General features: G+C 40.4%; 1 protein-coding gene across 1 annotated transcript in view; it reads left to right on the top strand.

Moving 5' to 3' along the window:
• LOC146789037 (collagen alpha-4(VI) chain-like) overlaps nt 1-14,188 on the top strand; it is a 428,058-nt gene that overhangs the window by 350,859 nt on the left and 63,011 nt on the right. The window contains exons 32-36 of the mRNA XM_085630646.1: nt 710-772; nt 2,923-2,958; nt 5,339-5,375; nt 7,966-7,977; nt 8,069-8,562. Of these exons, the coding sequence (XP_085486772.1) occupies nt 710-772; nt 2,923-2,958; nt 5,339-5,375; nt 7,966-7,977; nt 8,069-8,562 (642 nt within the window). The remainder of the gene's footprint in view (nt 1-709; nt 773-2,922; nt 2,959-5,338; nt 5,376-7,965; nt 7,978-8,068; nt 8,563-14,188) is intronic.

Here is a 14,188-nt window from a genome sequence, read left to right as displayed (position 1 = left end):
CTAAATATGAGGAACAGAAAAGGCCCACTTGTTGGTGTAACTCTCATTCCACCAAACTCTAAACACAGTTCTAAATCCTATTATTGTTGGCTTATGACAATTTACCTAAATGTACTGTTACACTACCTGAAATGGAAGTGCATGCAAAACTCCATGCACATGATCAATCTTCATGAAAATACGTCGGGCAAAAACAAACAAGGGAGTATCTTAAACTCCTTGGAGATTTGCGTCTAGGTGGAGGAAGCAAATATCTAGTACATGAAAATACGTAGAGCAAAAACAAATGAAGGAGTATCTTAAACTTCTTGGCGATTTTTGTCTCGGTGGCGTAAGCAAATATATAGTGCTAAAGTGTGTCTCTTATAAAAACACACTAGGGGCTTGATAACTGAATGTGTTGATATGTTCAGTGGTAGTTGTGCTAAGATAGTATAGTTAGAAATAGGGCGCTATTGTTCTAAATATATAACTTCAGGGCAATGTGGCATTATATGTGGGTAGTCAATTGTCCATTTTCTGATATTTATTTCTATTACTTCCATTATTATTTCATTATTTCACTATTAAAAATGCTATGATTCACATGTCAAATCAGTCTATTTGTAATGAGCTTTGTTCTTGGCCAGTTCACCAAAATTATGACAATGAGCTCGTAGTAGGACAAATAAAACTTAAAAACTCTTGACATTATTGAATTTATATTTAGGGAAACACCGGCTTTAATGGCTCAGCTGGAGATCCCGGACCGAAAGGACCACCTGGAACAAGGGTAATAGTATTTTAACTTTCTTTTCAATTAGCAAATAACAGCCATGCCGGGGATGGCCCAGCCAAAGTAACAATCTGGCTCTTTCACAGCTTTTTTACTCAACCAAATTATCATGATTTGTTTTGATCTATTACTAATTATTCCCTTGTTTCAATCAGCCCTCATATTTTGGAAATTACAAAAGAAGTCAGAGTCCTTAGCTATTAATTGCATCATTGGCAGAGCTTTGTATGTAAATAAATCCAATTGATAATTACATTAGAAGAATATGTAGTCTGAAAATGCCCCTACACCACTATTCAGATGTACAGAAATAAAAGTAATGCCTAATTTGAAGAACCTTACATTTAAGTTCTAAGCAACCTTACGGTTCAATTTCCTGTTGCATTAAAGTACAAAGTCTGTTAGTATTACCTTTCAGGCAACCTGAAAGTTAATTTCTTTTATGTAGGAATTACCATTGGAACCTGTCTTTTTACATTTGCCAAGTTATTGTAAGGAGAAAGAGACTAAGGGCCTTATTACGATGGATGGCATCAGACAAGCGTCCGACCGCCATCGTTGCAGATAGGGACCGGCTGACAGGTTGCAAGCCATTGAGGCCTGTGCTGCGGCCTGGAGAAGGGCCGTAGCACAAGCCCCAATGATAAAAGGCCTGTTTACAAACATCCCTGCACCGCGTGCCAAGCACCATGTGGTGCCTGGCACAGGGTGTTTCAGGGGCACCATGTGTTCTTCCTAGGCCCCATAGCAGAGACCCAGGGGGGACGGGACGCTTGGGACCCCTAAAGTACCTTCCCGTCTGGCTTTCATGGCATTGTAATACCGACAGCGGTGCCTCTGCAGGCAAAACCGCCATTCAGAGATTACTAGTCTGACCGCCGACCTGACGGGATCTATGATCCTGTCGGAGGCGGCAGTCTTTCCTCCTAAGCACAGCACTCCGACCGGCAGCATTATAATATGGCAGTCGAACTGCAGCCCTGGCTGTAGGGCGGACTGCCACCAACGGCCTGTCAGTAGCGGTCCGTCTGACATCGTAATCAGGCCCTAAATTCCTCCCTATTTCCATTCTAACCTACATAGCTTGAAGCACCTTTTTCATATTTTACAGACTCTTTTCATTTTTTATAAGCACAATGAATTTCCATAGGTTCCTAACCTTTACAATTATATTATATTAAAAATGTATCCTGCTTGTAGTTTTAACCCAATATATTTTGACACATATTTTATACCAAAATTATTTAGATTTTGTTTCAATTAACATTTAAGTTTTTTCAAATTTTTGATTAGTAATCCATTTGAATCAAAATTATTTTTGAAAACTTTTAGAAGAATTAGGCTTTTTTAGGCTAATGGAGTAGCATGCTTCATATAAATATTCACAATACCCACATCCTTAAATATATATTTGTTACATTAACACTTGTTACATAATAAATCCTTGTAATATTTATAACTTTTTCATGCACAATAGTGGCATGTTTTAACTGCCTGTATAACAAGTATAAGGTATGTACTGGAAATCACTGCATTTACTAAAAATCTACCTAATTTTGAACCAGACAATCGGATCATTTACTTAAACACAAAATCTTCAATACATATCGGAAGCATAAATACTTGATGTGTATCCTTTCCGACTTATCATCATTATATTGATTACAATTACTTTCCCCAACCATTACTTATGTGACTATTTTTACCCAGTCAAATTAATGGTCATGCCCAAATAATAGTCAGCTCAAAGTAATAGGTAGTTAAGGTAATTGTCAGGTCATTGGCCCAGTTACTTACATTTTTTAGTCCAGGTCTTACTTCACGAAATTCAGGATTTATTCCCCTGAAGTAAGGACTATGATAAAGGAAGATGGATAAACTAGTAATGATGTGCACCCAAAATTTAGGTGCAAGTTTTGTTGCAGGGGTAATCCTTGTTTTAGTTGAAAGCAAATTAAGCTGGAACAGGAGCATACATATAATGTAACTGCTGAAGTTGGTTTCATTATAAGTACCTGACTTTATCCAACCATGATGATCTTTAAAAACACTGGCTTGCAGTCTTTCCGCTGGTTAAAATCTTATTCTATATTTGTTTGTCAAAAGGAAGATAGGTTTAACATGATACTTTCTCTCTTTTATTTTAGGGTGCCCAAGGAACACAGGGGACTGCGGCCATGACTGTATGTAACCTTTGTATTAGTTTGTTTCACCTCAACACTAACCAGATTCTGTGTTAGGAGTAGTTAGAAATGTTAAAGATGCTTGCTGGGCAACTTTTCCCAACAATTCATGAGTTTTGTTAAACTTACTAGTCAAGGTTATTTTTTAACGTATCATTTTTCTATGAGGAATTCAGTAATTCTAGTTAGTGTTTAATGTTTTTGGCTTGGTGTTTACATGTATGCTATCAGTGACTGGGAGTAAATTTGCAGATATGTTAAGAGAAAAGTGTATTTATTTGTTGAATGCAGATTTTTATTAGATGCCAATCAATGTAATAAGTGGTGGATGTAAAACTGACATTGCAACAATCTGGTGTGAAGGCGAGTTTTTCAGAGCAAATTAATAAATCAAAAATTATGCAAATATCTAATCTATGTATGCAACCTGCCCTGGTGTGAATTTCAAACCCTTTTGCTATTTTGCTCATATGTTTTTTTTAACTAATTAAGCATTGAGCTGCCATATGCTCCCAGACTAATGTGGCCTAGTGCAAATTACATTTTCTAGCACCTATATAATATTGCATAGCTGGAGAAGTTTCTTAAAGAAAAAAAACCCACTCTCCTCACAAGATACAAGAAATATCTTACATGTTCTCAGATAAACATTTAATGTGATTCCATATTTGACCATTCCCCATGACCATCACCCAACTAGAAGCTGGTCAGGAGCACTTATCTTTCCTCAGTAACCAACAACTTGAAAGCTGTGTGGTCCTCTTCCTTTGTTGATGATCAGATCCTATCAAAATGGGGATTAGCTCAAATAGTCCAATGAATGTTGCATGCATCTCTAAGCCAAGGACTCCTGCCTGTAGTCCTCAAAATGGCTGAAGTCTCTTCCTCTCTGAGAAAATTGAGTCTTGATGTGGAAGATCTACAAAATATAGACCAGTCTCTAAACCTTCCATCTTACATAAGGCCATTGATCAGAGTGCTAAACATATTTGAATTTAGGACAGGAAAAAACATGACACTGTGATCAGAAATGGAACTATTCGTATCAAAGATAATCCGGTTTATAAAAATCAACACCACTGAGTTCTCATCTCCGTCTGTCTTCAGCAGAATTCCCCAGAGCTCTGAACTGTGATCTACCACTGTGTTTCATATGTACGTGAAAGCGCTGTTAGCACAAACACCAAATTGAGGCATAACCATACTCTAGTAAGACAAAGAAACTGAGGTTTATCTGAATGCCTTCACCTCTAAAGTCCTAAAGGACCTTAAATCATTCTTTGATAAGGTGTATAGCCACCTTTTTGCTGACACCTAACTGAACAAAACGAATCTAAAGTTCACAGGAAGCCAACCACTCCTATATCCATAGGTGGTGAACTATAACCACTGAAAATATTTATTTTCTTGGTACCTGAAGCCTGACCACTGTCAGTGATTTACAAATGAAAACCCAGTGTTGCATTATGGAAGTAGCCAATGCATCCTTCTTCCAAACATACTTTTTAAGAAAGAGCAAACAGGAGGTCCCAATCGAGAATCTGAAATTAGTTGTGAAAGCCCAACTACTATCCCACTTAAAAAAAAAAAACTATTCTAGCTGCCTCCGCAAACCAGCACTCTTATATCCCCACAACAAACTATCAAACAGCATTGGGCTCACACAACTCTTGGAGAAAATACTTTTTATTTCTTTACATGGGACCAAAAGTGACAAATTTGAAGAAAACAAATACTAAAACTCTGTAACAGTTAAAGAACATATCCAAATCTCTCTGAATGCCATAATTCCGAAGAACATTCCGTTTTGGATTCTCTCTGTCTAAGGGATACCTGTTTTCATCAATCCCCCCACCTCCCCCCACACACACACACACACACATCCTCAAAATGAATGCATTGTTGGTGGTTTATATTGTTAATTGTTACATGTCTCTATTATTTTTATTTGACAAATCTAATAGCCGTTGTTTTTCAATATGAAGTGTTAAATGCATTCTTGGTCATAGAAATGCTGTTAAATTCAGTAATAAATTAAATAAATAAATAAAACAGTAGGACAAAACAAAAAGTAAGAGTTCTTGAAGACAGGAATCATTTTAAAATTAGTGTTCATGCATGTGCATTTGTTTAACTCTTGTTATGTAAGAATTAACTCCTTAAATGTCCCCCCTCATTCAAAAACAATGGAAATCAACACTTTACTGGCAATTATTTGTAAAGCTTTTTCCTGTTCTACCACAGTTACAAATACAGTGCTTTAGAACGTTAAACATATCAAATTGTGTCTGCACAATAGTTGGAAATAAATAGCATATTAAAATCATGCTGCGAATGTTGCAAACTCTATTGATGAATCTCTCTCCTGTTTCCTTTGCAGCCCTGTCAGCTTATAAACTTCACCAGAGTAAACTGTCGTAAGTAGCCAAGAAATATTTCCTGACATTTTGGAAAAGGTTTAGACAAAATGATGCACACTTGTTTCCTAAATTCTTGAGCAGATTCAAATTCTGGAATTTCTCTGTCATAGATAAACCACTTCACAAGTGTTTCACAGATGATTGGATTTTTCATTCTAGATTTACCTCTTGCACAGGGTAAAAGTCTAGTCTATGTGATTGGTTTTGTAAAGCAAAAACTTACAGTGGGTTGCATGGCACTAGGGGAGATGTTGCAAGTTGAGCCAACCAATGATAGCCTGGCCAAAGTCATGCCCTAATAGTCTTTGAGCTATTTTTGTTACTTCCTTAAGTTCATCAGCAGTGAATGGCCATGGTGAGAGAGTGGTGGGATTTGTATCTTTGTTCACTTGCACATGGAAATGCCATATTTGATCATGCCCTCCTCTCTAAGTAATGTCTTGTTGTGTTATCACACTACCCAGGAAAGTGACCTCTAAGAGCAATGTAGGGAATTTAAAGTAATGAAAGGGCAATTTTAGGTGGCTTGTTCACGGCAAACTGGCTTCTCTGGCACTGGTGTATCAATTACTTGCTTGATACTGGGGCTTTACTAGTGGAAAAGCAAGTTATTTACAGAATGTAAAATGGCTATTAAAGAACCTTAGTCAAAGTGGCACAGCTATCCAACAATACAGACGCTGAGGCTAGAAGGACCATAATCTTTTCCTCTTTCATTGAAATAACAATACTTGACATGACAACTGCAAGGTTAAATTATGGATCATAACCAGTTATTAGTTCTTGCATGTCTGTGGTAAGATGGTGAATGTCAACATCATTTTTGAAGCTTAATTGCATTAAGAAATAGTTGTAACTACCATAAACACATCACTTTGAGGAGTTAGCTTTTAATAAACCCCCCTGCTGAGTGAGGCCACTGACATTTGAGGATGGCAATTGATTCTAAACCCTAGACAAGCAGACTGGTTATCCTTCCAACAGCTACTTCAAAACCTGAATACATATTTTATATTTTATATATATTAATAGAGAGACAAAGAGCGAGAGAAAACTAGAAGAGTAGGTGACCAAATGCTTTTGGTCTAGGTGTTGGGGATGCCTCCTGAGCAATGTAGTGCTGTAGGGTATGATCTTTAACCATAAATTCTCTTATTGTTCATGGCTCCACAGGTTTGTGTTAGAAGAATAAAGCTTTATTGCTGCGCAAGAAGAAGAGATCATGTTCAGTTTCCAATTGAGATAAGAATTGGGATGAGAATTGGCATTTCTCTCCTGACTGGTAACCACTAAGATTTGGGTAGAGAAGATTTTATAATATTGATCTATGTTAGAAAGAAGAAAAGCTGCAAAGTTCTGAATAATGTAAAATATTCACTGAAGAGAGACTTTTGCAGTTCCTGGTAGGGCTCCAGTAGTCACTTTTGAGAATGTTAAATGGCATTTTAGAGAGATGTAGAAGTCCCATGGATAGAAAATATTCCTCCCATCTAACTCAGTTACATCTTTTGCAACCGTTGCCAGGCCCATAAATGAGCTCTCATTTGGGGCAAACATTACTGTCAGCCTACATGTTTTCCTTCTAGGGGCATCCTTTTGTTTATGCCGGTGACATGGAAACAGTTCCCTGATGCCAAGACAATGCTGTCACTGCCAGCGGTGGCTGCTCCATTAGAGAGGAGGAGCGCCGCCCACATGCCACCACCAGTACATAAAGCAACAATAAAACTGGTTTTAAACCTGTTTTAATTTAATCCCCTTGACCCTCCCTCCCCCCCAGGACTCTGGCAAGGCTTGGGGGTGGGTCCAGGGGATGACACTGCTGGTCGGGGAGTGGTGGGTACTCTCTCCACTGAGCTTGAGGGTTTGGCAGCCATTTCAGGCCGGTCAAACCCTCATGCGCAATGAAGCTCTCTCCAGCACCCGCTGCGCTGCCGGGGCTGGAAAGAGCAGGCAGAGGCTCCCAGTCTGCCAGGGAGTGCAAGTTGCCAGCGCTCAGGCCACTCCCATTGCTGCTTTGATGCGCTGTCAGGGTTGGCCGCAGCGCAGTCTGGGAGCCTGTGCCCAGAAGCAGGAAGAGCGCGATGCTGCAAGAGATGGTGGCGGCATTAAGGTACGTTTTTTTATTTATTTTTATTTTTTTTCCACCAAACCCTCCCTTTTCTGGCCCGCTGTGCCACTTTGGCAGGGGACAGGCTGTTACTGGTCACTGTAGAGAATGTACTGTCCTTAGCTCAGGCTTGACCAATTTTGATGGCGTGAGACAGGTTTAAGGAGATCGCTGTTACCCACTTAATGAATAAGCACAGAAAGAAGCCCTGAGATTTAGAATGTGGCAGCAGCTACACCTTCAAAGGAATGTAACTTCTCAAAATCATTACATACAGCATCTGGAAGGACATGCAAGAAACAGATTTTTTTGTTTCCATATTTTGTAAAAAGGTCATTAAATGGATCGTATATAGAGTTTAAAATATTATCATGCCTACAGATGGTCAGGGAAAAGCCTTAACATTGTATTGATGAGAATGTTGTGCTTTGTGTTACTTACAAAAATGACAACTTTCTCCACTGTTTTTCTTTACAGCTTGCTGCTCAGGTAAATACTTTCACATAATAGTGTTCTCTTTAAAATTCTAAATCGTCTTTCAATGTGTCTTTTAGCACAACTCTATTCTATTAATTTATAGGTCCATCTAAATGCCCAGTGTATCCCACTGAAGTTGTGTTCGCCCTGGACACCTCACAGGATGTCACAGCATCTGCATTTCAGAGGATGAAGAACATTGTGCTGTCCTACCTGGAAGGCTTGGATATCAGTGAAAGTAACTGCCCATCGGGGGCCCGGGTGTCTGTTATGTCATATGGTGCCGGCACTAAATACCTTATTAGATTCTCAGACTTCAAAAAGAAAAGCCAACTCCTAGAAGCCGTGAGGAGAATACCCCCAGAGAGATCCTCTGCTGTACGTAACATCGGTGGTGCCATGAAGTTTGTGGCCCGAAATGTGTTCAAGCGGGTTCGCCAAGGAATTCTAATGAGGAAGGTGGCCATATTTTTGTCGAACGGCCCATCCCAAGATGATAATTCAATCAACACGGCCGTGCTGGAGATGAGTGCTTCGGAAATCATTCCTGTGGTGATTGCCTTCGCAGATGTGCCCAATGTTGTTAAGGCCTTTGAGGTAAACATTGCTCTTTCAGATCATGTAGACCTTGCATGTAGCGCTGCTGGATACCATAACAAAGAAAAAGAAATAATAAGGCACAATTTTTGTAAGGTTTTTCCCAATTTGCACATATTGTTCTTTTTTCCGATGTGCGCATGGTGAGCAACATGACCTCCATATACTTAAGTAATTGTGGATGCAGAATGATATGGCTTTCACCTGTTTAAATATTGATGTTTGAGACTTGATTCCCTCCAGATGTTTAAATAAGGATGATAAAGGGATTATACCCCCTACTTGTTTAAGCACTGGTTAATGAGACATTTTGTGTTTCTCCCTGTCTAATTGACCTATATAGTCTTTCAAGGATTTTTGAGTTTTAGTTTGATATTTTGGTTGTCTGTGTGGCACCAACCACAAACTTTGCTACATCTGAGCACAGCAGCAAGAAGCATCACAAATATAGCAGGGTTTAAAACAGTGGAGTCCTCAACAATTTCCAGAAATACACAAGCAGTTCATATTTCACATGTATGAAATTTGCTGTCACTACATTAGAAGGTGCGCTCATTTCCAGCAATGAAAATATGCACTTTGATAATGTTGGAGGGTGTGCAAGGACACATTGCCAGGTGCATCTTTCATTTACAGATGAATCTGTGCCCTCTGCTCTTCCCTCAGCATTTCATCTGCTGCATGAGATGACTTTTGGCAGTGCCTAGAACTGAAAGGCACAATGGTGGGTCTCCTCCACCGAATGTCTAACCAAATACAAGAGAGGTCATGCCTGGCATCGTTTTTGGTTTGCATTTCTTGTTCACCCTTAAAAAACGTTAGAAATCAGACGACCCCTGTCCCAACCATCAGTGTGGGTCATTTGGGATACTGAATACTCAAATGTGTTGGTTATGTATTCATAGTATTGAGTAGTGTTAGTACTGCCAGATCGACCAGTGTGGTGTGAGGTTGGCCACTCATAGGCTTGCAGCAAGTCTCTGCACCCAAGCTCCTCGCAGTCTCTTGATCCCCCACCCCGGGGGCCAGCAACCATCCCAACCAGAACAGATATCATCCCCCGAAATTATAATCCCCATCATGCGGGAGTCAGTGCGGCCCTGGCTTTATTTTTACTTTGTCTCTCTCGGACCCTCCCACATGGTCAAGGGACTCAGGGAACCCACGCCACCCCATTATATTTTAATGTCCTGTATGTATGTTAGTGTCCTGGAATGACAGCCACAACATTTCTCTTCAAGTTGCGGCCAGCCAATCAGAGTGTGAACTCCTGTGGGAGCAAGCAGGCCGACACAGAAAAATTGTCTCCTTGGCCAATCATATCACTCTATATTTTGAAGTTGTGTGCCTGCTGGACTGTTGCAAGAGTCCTCCAAACCGTGCCATTCTGAAAGATATACATTTTTAACCGTAATTTCTGAAAAAACTACTGAATGAATTCACACCAAATCACAAAAAAACATGCTTTCTGGATAAAGGTCAAGATTTTTTTGCCAAATTTGGTATAAAGTTTGGAAAGTAGTAATTTTTAAAACTCCCTATAGACATTGCACCAAGAAGTTACGGTTTGGGGCCTGTCTTTTTTATCAGCCCCCCCTTGATGGATCACCACAAAACTTTCAAGGAGAGAGCTGAGGTGGATCAGCTATTTTTTGGACATATATATATTTATTTATATATATATATATATATATATATATATATGTGTGTGTGTGTGTGTGTGTGTGTGTGTGTGTGTATTATATATATATATATATTTATATATATTTATATATATATATATATTTATTTTTTCACTAAAAAAACTTTACAAAAAGTTAAAGATTGACTGCTCATATCGGGTTTTTGAGTGATGTTGTAGATAGGAAAATAGGAAATAGCATTAAAATAACTTAGAAATTCCCTTGCAAAAAAAGGTTACAGCGACAGTGTAATTAGGAAATAGAATTTAAAAAACCTTAGAAATTCACTGATAAAATGAAAGGTTACAGGGATGTTATTGTTAGGCTTAGATTTCACTCTTACAAAGCCATAGAAATTCAGCAGTTATAGTTACCTGAACTAACTATCACTTACGCCCCCACAATGCACTTCTTATGACCTCACATATTACATCCTTAATGACCTCCCTCCACAAAACCTCAGCCCTGACCTCCATGGATGCCAGTGCCTTAGCATGCACCCTCGCCTATAGATCTCCGACTGCGCCAACACACTGGCTCCCCTGAGGAAACCCTCCGGCAAGCAGCCCTCCGAGAAAGCCAGCTGGTTCTCCCCCACCTTCCAAGAGTCCAGGCACACCTGCAGACTGCTCGAGAGAAGATGGAGGAGCAGCAAGACCTTGGCAGACCATGCAGCCTCCAAAACCACTGTCACCCAAACCACCACCTCATCAGAACCACAAAGAAAACTGTCATACATGAACTTATCAACAATAACACACACAACAGCAAAGAACTCTTCACCGTAATCAAATAATTCACCAAACCACAGACATCCCCCCTCCCAAGATCTCTGCGACAAACTCACCACTTTTGTCCACCACAAAATCATATCTATCTGACAGCATCACAACCCACCCACCACACCCGTAACCACTGCATCCAAATGCTCTAGACCCCAGCCGACCCTGCTCAACTGGACCACCCTTACCACTGACGACACTCTAAGGATCATGAAGACCATCCACTCTGGAGCCTCCTCCGCCCCTTGCCCCCACCACATTTTCAACCGACTCAGCACCACCATCGCTCCGGAACTCTGCAGCACCAACAACTACTCCATCGGGTCTGGAAACACGGAGAGATCAATCCCCTACTGAAAAAAACCTTCTGTGATCTGATGGACCTCGAGAATTACAGACCCATTTCTATGCTCCCCTTCCCAGTCAAAGTCATCGAGAACGCAATCAATGCCCAACTCACTGAATTCATCAAAAAAACCACACCCTGGACCCCTCCTAATCAGGCTTCAGAAGCAACCACAGCACAGAGACTGCACTCCTCGCCACAACAGACGACATCCGCACTCTCCTTGACCAAGGCAAAACCAAAGCCCTCATCCTCCTGGAACTCTCTGCCGCCTTCGACACTGTCTCCCATCACACCCTCTGCACAAGACTCCACAATGCTGGTATCCGTGACAAAAACCTTAGAATGGATCCTCTCCTTCCTCACCGGCCAAACCCTCAAGCTCCCACAGTTCTCCTCAGAACCTATAGATATCAGCTATGGAGTTCCTCAAGGCTCCTCTCTGAGTTGCACCCTCTTCAACATATACATGGCCCTGCTTGCAGCCATCATCAGAAACCACGGACTCAACGTTGTCTCCTAAGCCGGCAACACCCAGCTGATTCTCTCCCTCACCGAAGAACATACAGCCGCTAAGAGAAACTTTCACAATGGGATGAAGACAGTCACTGCATCAATGAAGGACTGCAGCCTCAAACTCAACTCTGACAAAACCGAAGCTCCGCCTGCGACGACTCTAGTGGCCCGCAGCACTCAGAACACCCCCACACCCACCGACCATGCATGCAACCTCTGCATCATCCTCGACACTTTGCTCTCAATGAACCGCTAAATCACTGCTGTCTAATCCTCCTGCTTTCACATGCTCCAACTGCTTTGGAAGATTTTCAAGTGGATCCCCACTGAGTCACCAGGCGCTCATCAGCAGAAAGCTCGACTATGGCAACACACTCTATGCTGGCGCTACCCAAAACCTCCAAGAGAAATTGCAGAGCATCTAAAACGCCTCAACCAGACTTATCCTGGACATCCCCCGCCACAGCCACATCTCCGGTCACCTGAGAGACCTTCACTGGTTCCCGATCAACAAAAGACCTTCAGGCTCCTCACACATGCCTACAAAGTCATCCACAACACCAGACCTACATACCTAAACCACCACCTCTCCTTCTACACTCCCACCAGAAACCCCACCAAACTGGCCATGGCCACTATCTCACGGATCGGCAAGACCTCGGCCAGAGAGAGATCCTTCTCCTACCACACAGCAAAGACCTGGAACTTAGTACCTTTACATCTCAGGCAATCCCGTTCACTGCTTCAATTTAGGACGAATCTCAAGACCTGGCATTTCGACAGAGTGCCTTGAGCCCATAACGGGTGATTACCCATGCTCTATAAGAACCCTGATTGGTTGATTGAGAAATATGTATCGAAATATCGTGATTAACTTGAAGCCATTCTGAAATATAACCACACATATCGCACGGGGACTGAGACAGAAGAATACCTAAGGTAAAGAAACACAGAAAAGGCAGTTTTATTACAATTTTACGTACTGATTTTACAGGTGTATGTATGTGCCATTTCTACAGCGTGCACCTAGCCTAGCCAAAAAGCAGAGGAGTGTAGCACATGGTCAAAGTTCAGCATACAGTCAGCGGACATAGCTGGTATGTGCGCTGTTAGTGCATTTTGGTGTAGCATTCATTAAAGAGGTGCATCTTCAGCTGTTTCAGAAATTGTAACAGCATTGGGACAGGCATGATGGATAACAGGATGTTATTCTAGATTCTTGGCACACAGATGGAAAAGGCCTGCTACTATGTTTTTTTTAAATTTATACTTCTTAGTCTGCACTCTGATGGAGTCCTGACTGCAAGTGCTCAGAACCACAATAGATGGTGGACTTGTCTGCAAGATAAGCAGAGGTGCTGTTCACGATGACTTTTTGAATGATGCAGCTGTTTTTTAAGATTGTGCATGTGAGCAATGGGGAACCAATGGAGTTCCATTCAGATGGGGATGATGGAGGTGAAGTGAATAGAAACGCGGGGAAAGGAAAGGGAAATACATGGTATTCATAACATAGTTAAAATTACTCTTTAATAACCTATTATATAGGTTAATAACCTGTTTATTAAATGTTGTATATATTGGTAATGCTGAGAAAATATCAGACATTTCCAAATTAGAAAGAGAAAAAAATACAATTTCAAATAGAAAACAAATGGATACGTTGATGACACTTTCAAAAAAAGCACAAACTTATAAATTATCTATTAGTCAAAGTGTATGCAACGTATTACTTCTACTGCACTATAGCATTTAAATTCACAGGATCTCTATAAGTGCTTACTAATGATATCTGTTTTTCCTAAGCATTCGATATCACTGGACCAGTTTTTGCCTAGATATCACTTCATTAATTTGAGTATGTTCAATATAACTGAATATTTCTGTCTGTGTAAATACCCATTCTATTGTTTGGTCTTTGGCACTTCAAGGCATTTCATTTTAAGTACATTGTGACATATGGCACATTATCACTCTTTTGGACATTCTCTTGAAGAACCAGAAAATTTGTCCTAGGACTTTGTTTGAGCTTCCTGCATATTACCCACACCAGTATCACAATCAATTAAAGTACCCTTTGATCAATTGTAGATAGCAGCATCACTTCAGTTTTGAATTGCACTTTAGAATTTAAAAATTGTTGTTAATGATTTAATTGAAACTTAGGTTAATATCAAAGTATGTCATTTCATTTTTTAATTTGTGAAATAGTTTTCATTAATAACATTTAGCTACCAAAAGACTGGTGTCTTTTCAAACAGCAGTGCAGCTGAAGTCTTAAATGTACTTCTGCAGCATTG

The sequence above is a fragment of the Triturus cristatus genome, chromosome 10, assembly GCF_964204655.1.
Source record: "Triturus cristatus chromosome 10, aTriCri1.1, whole genome shotgun sequence".
Taxonomy (NCBI): Eukaryota; Metazoa; Chordata; class Amphibia; order Caudata; family Salamandridae; genus Triturus; species Triturus cristatus.
The sequence above is the reverse complement of the archived record's forward strand: the minus strand, read 5'-3'. Positions and strand labels throughout refer to the sequence as shown.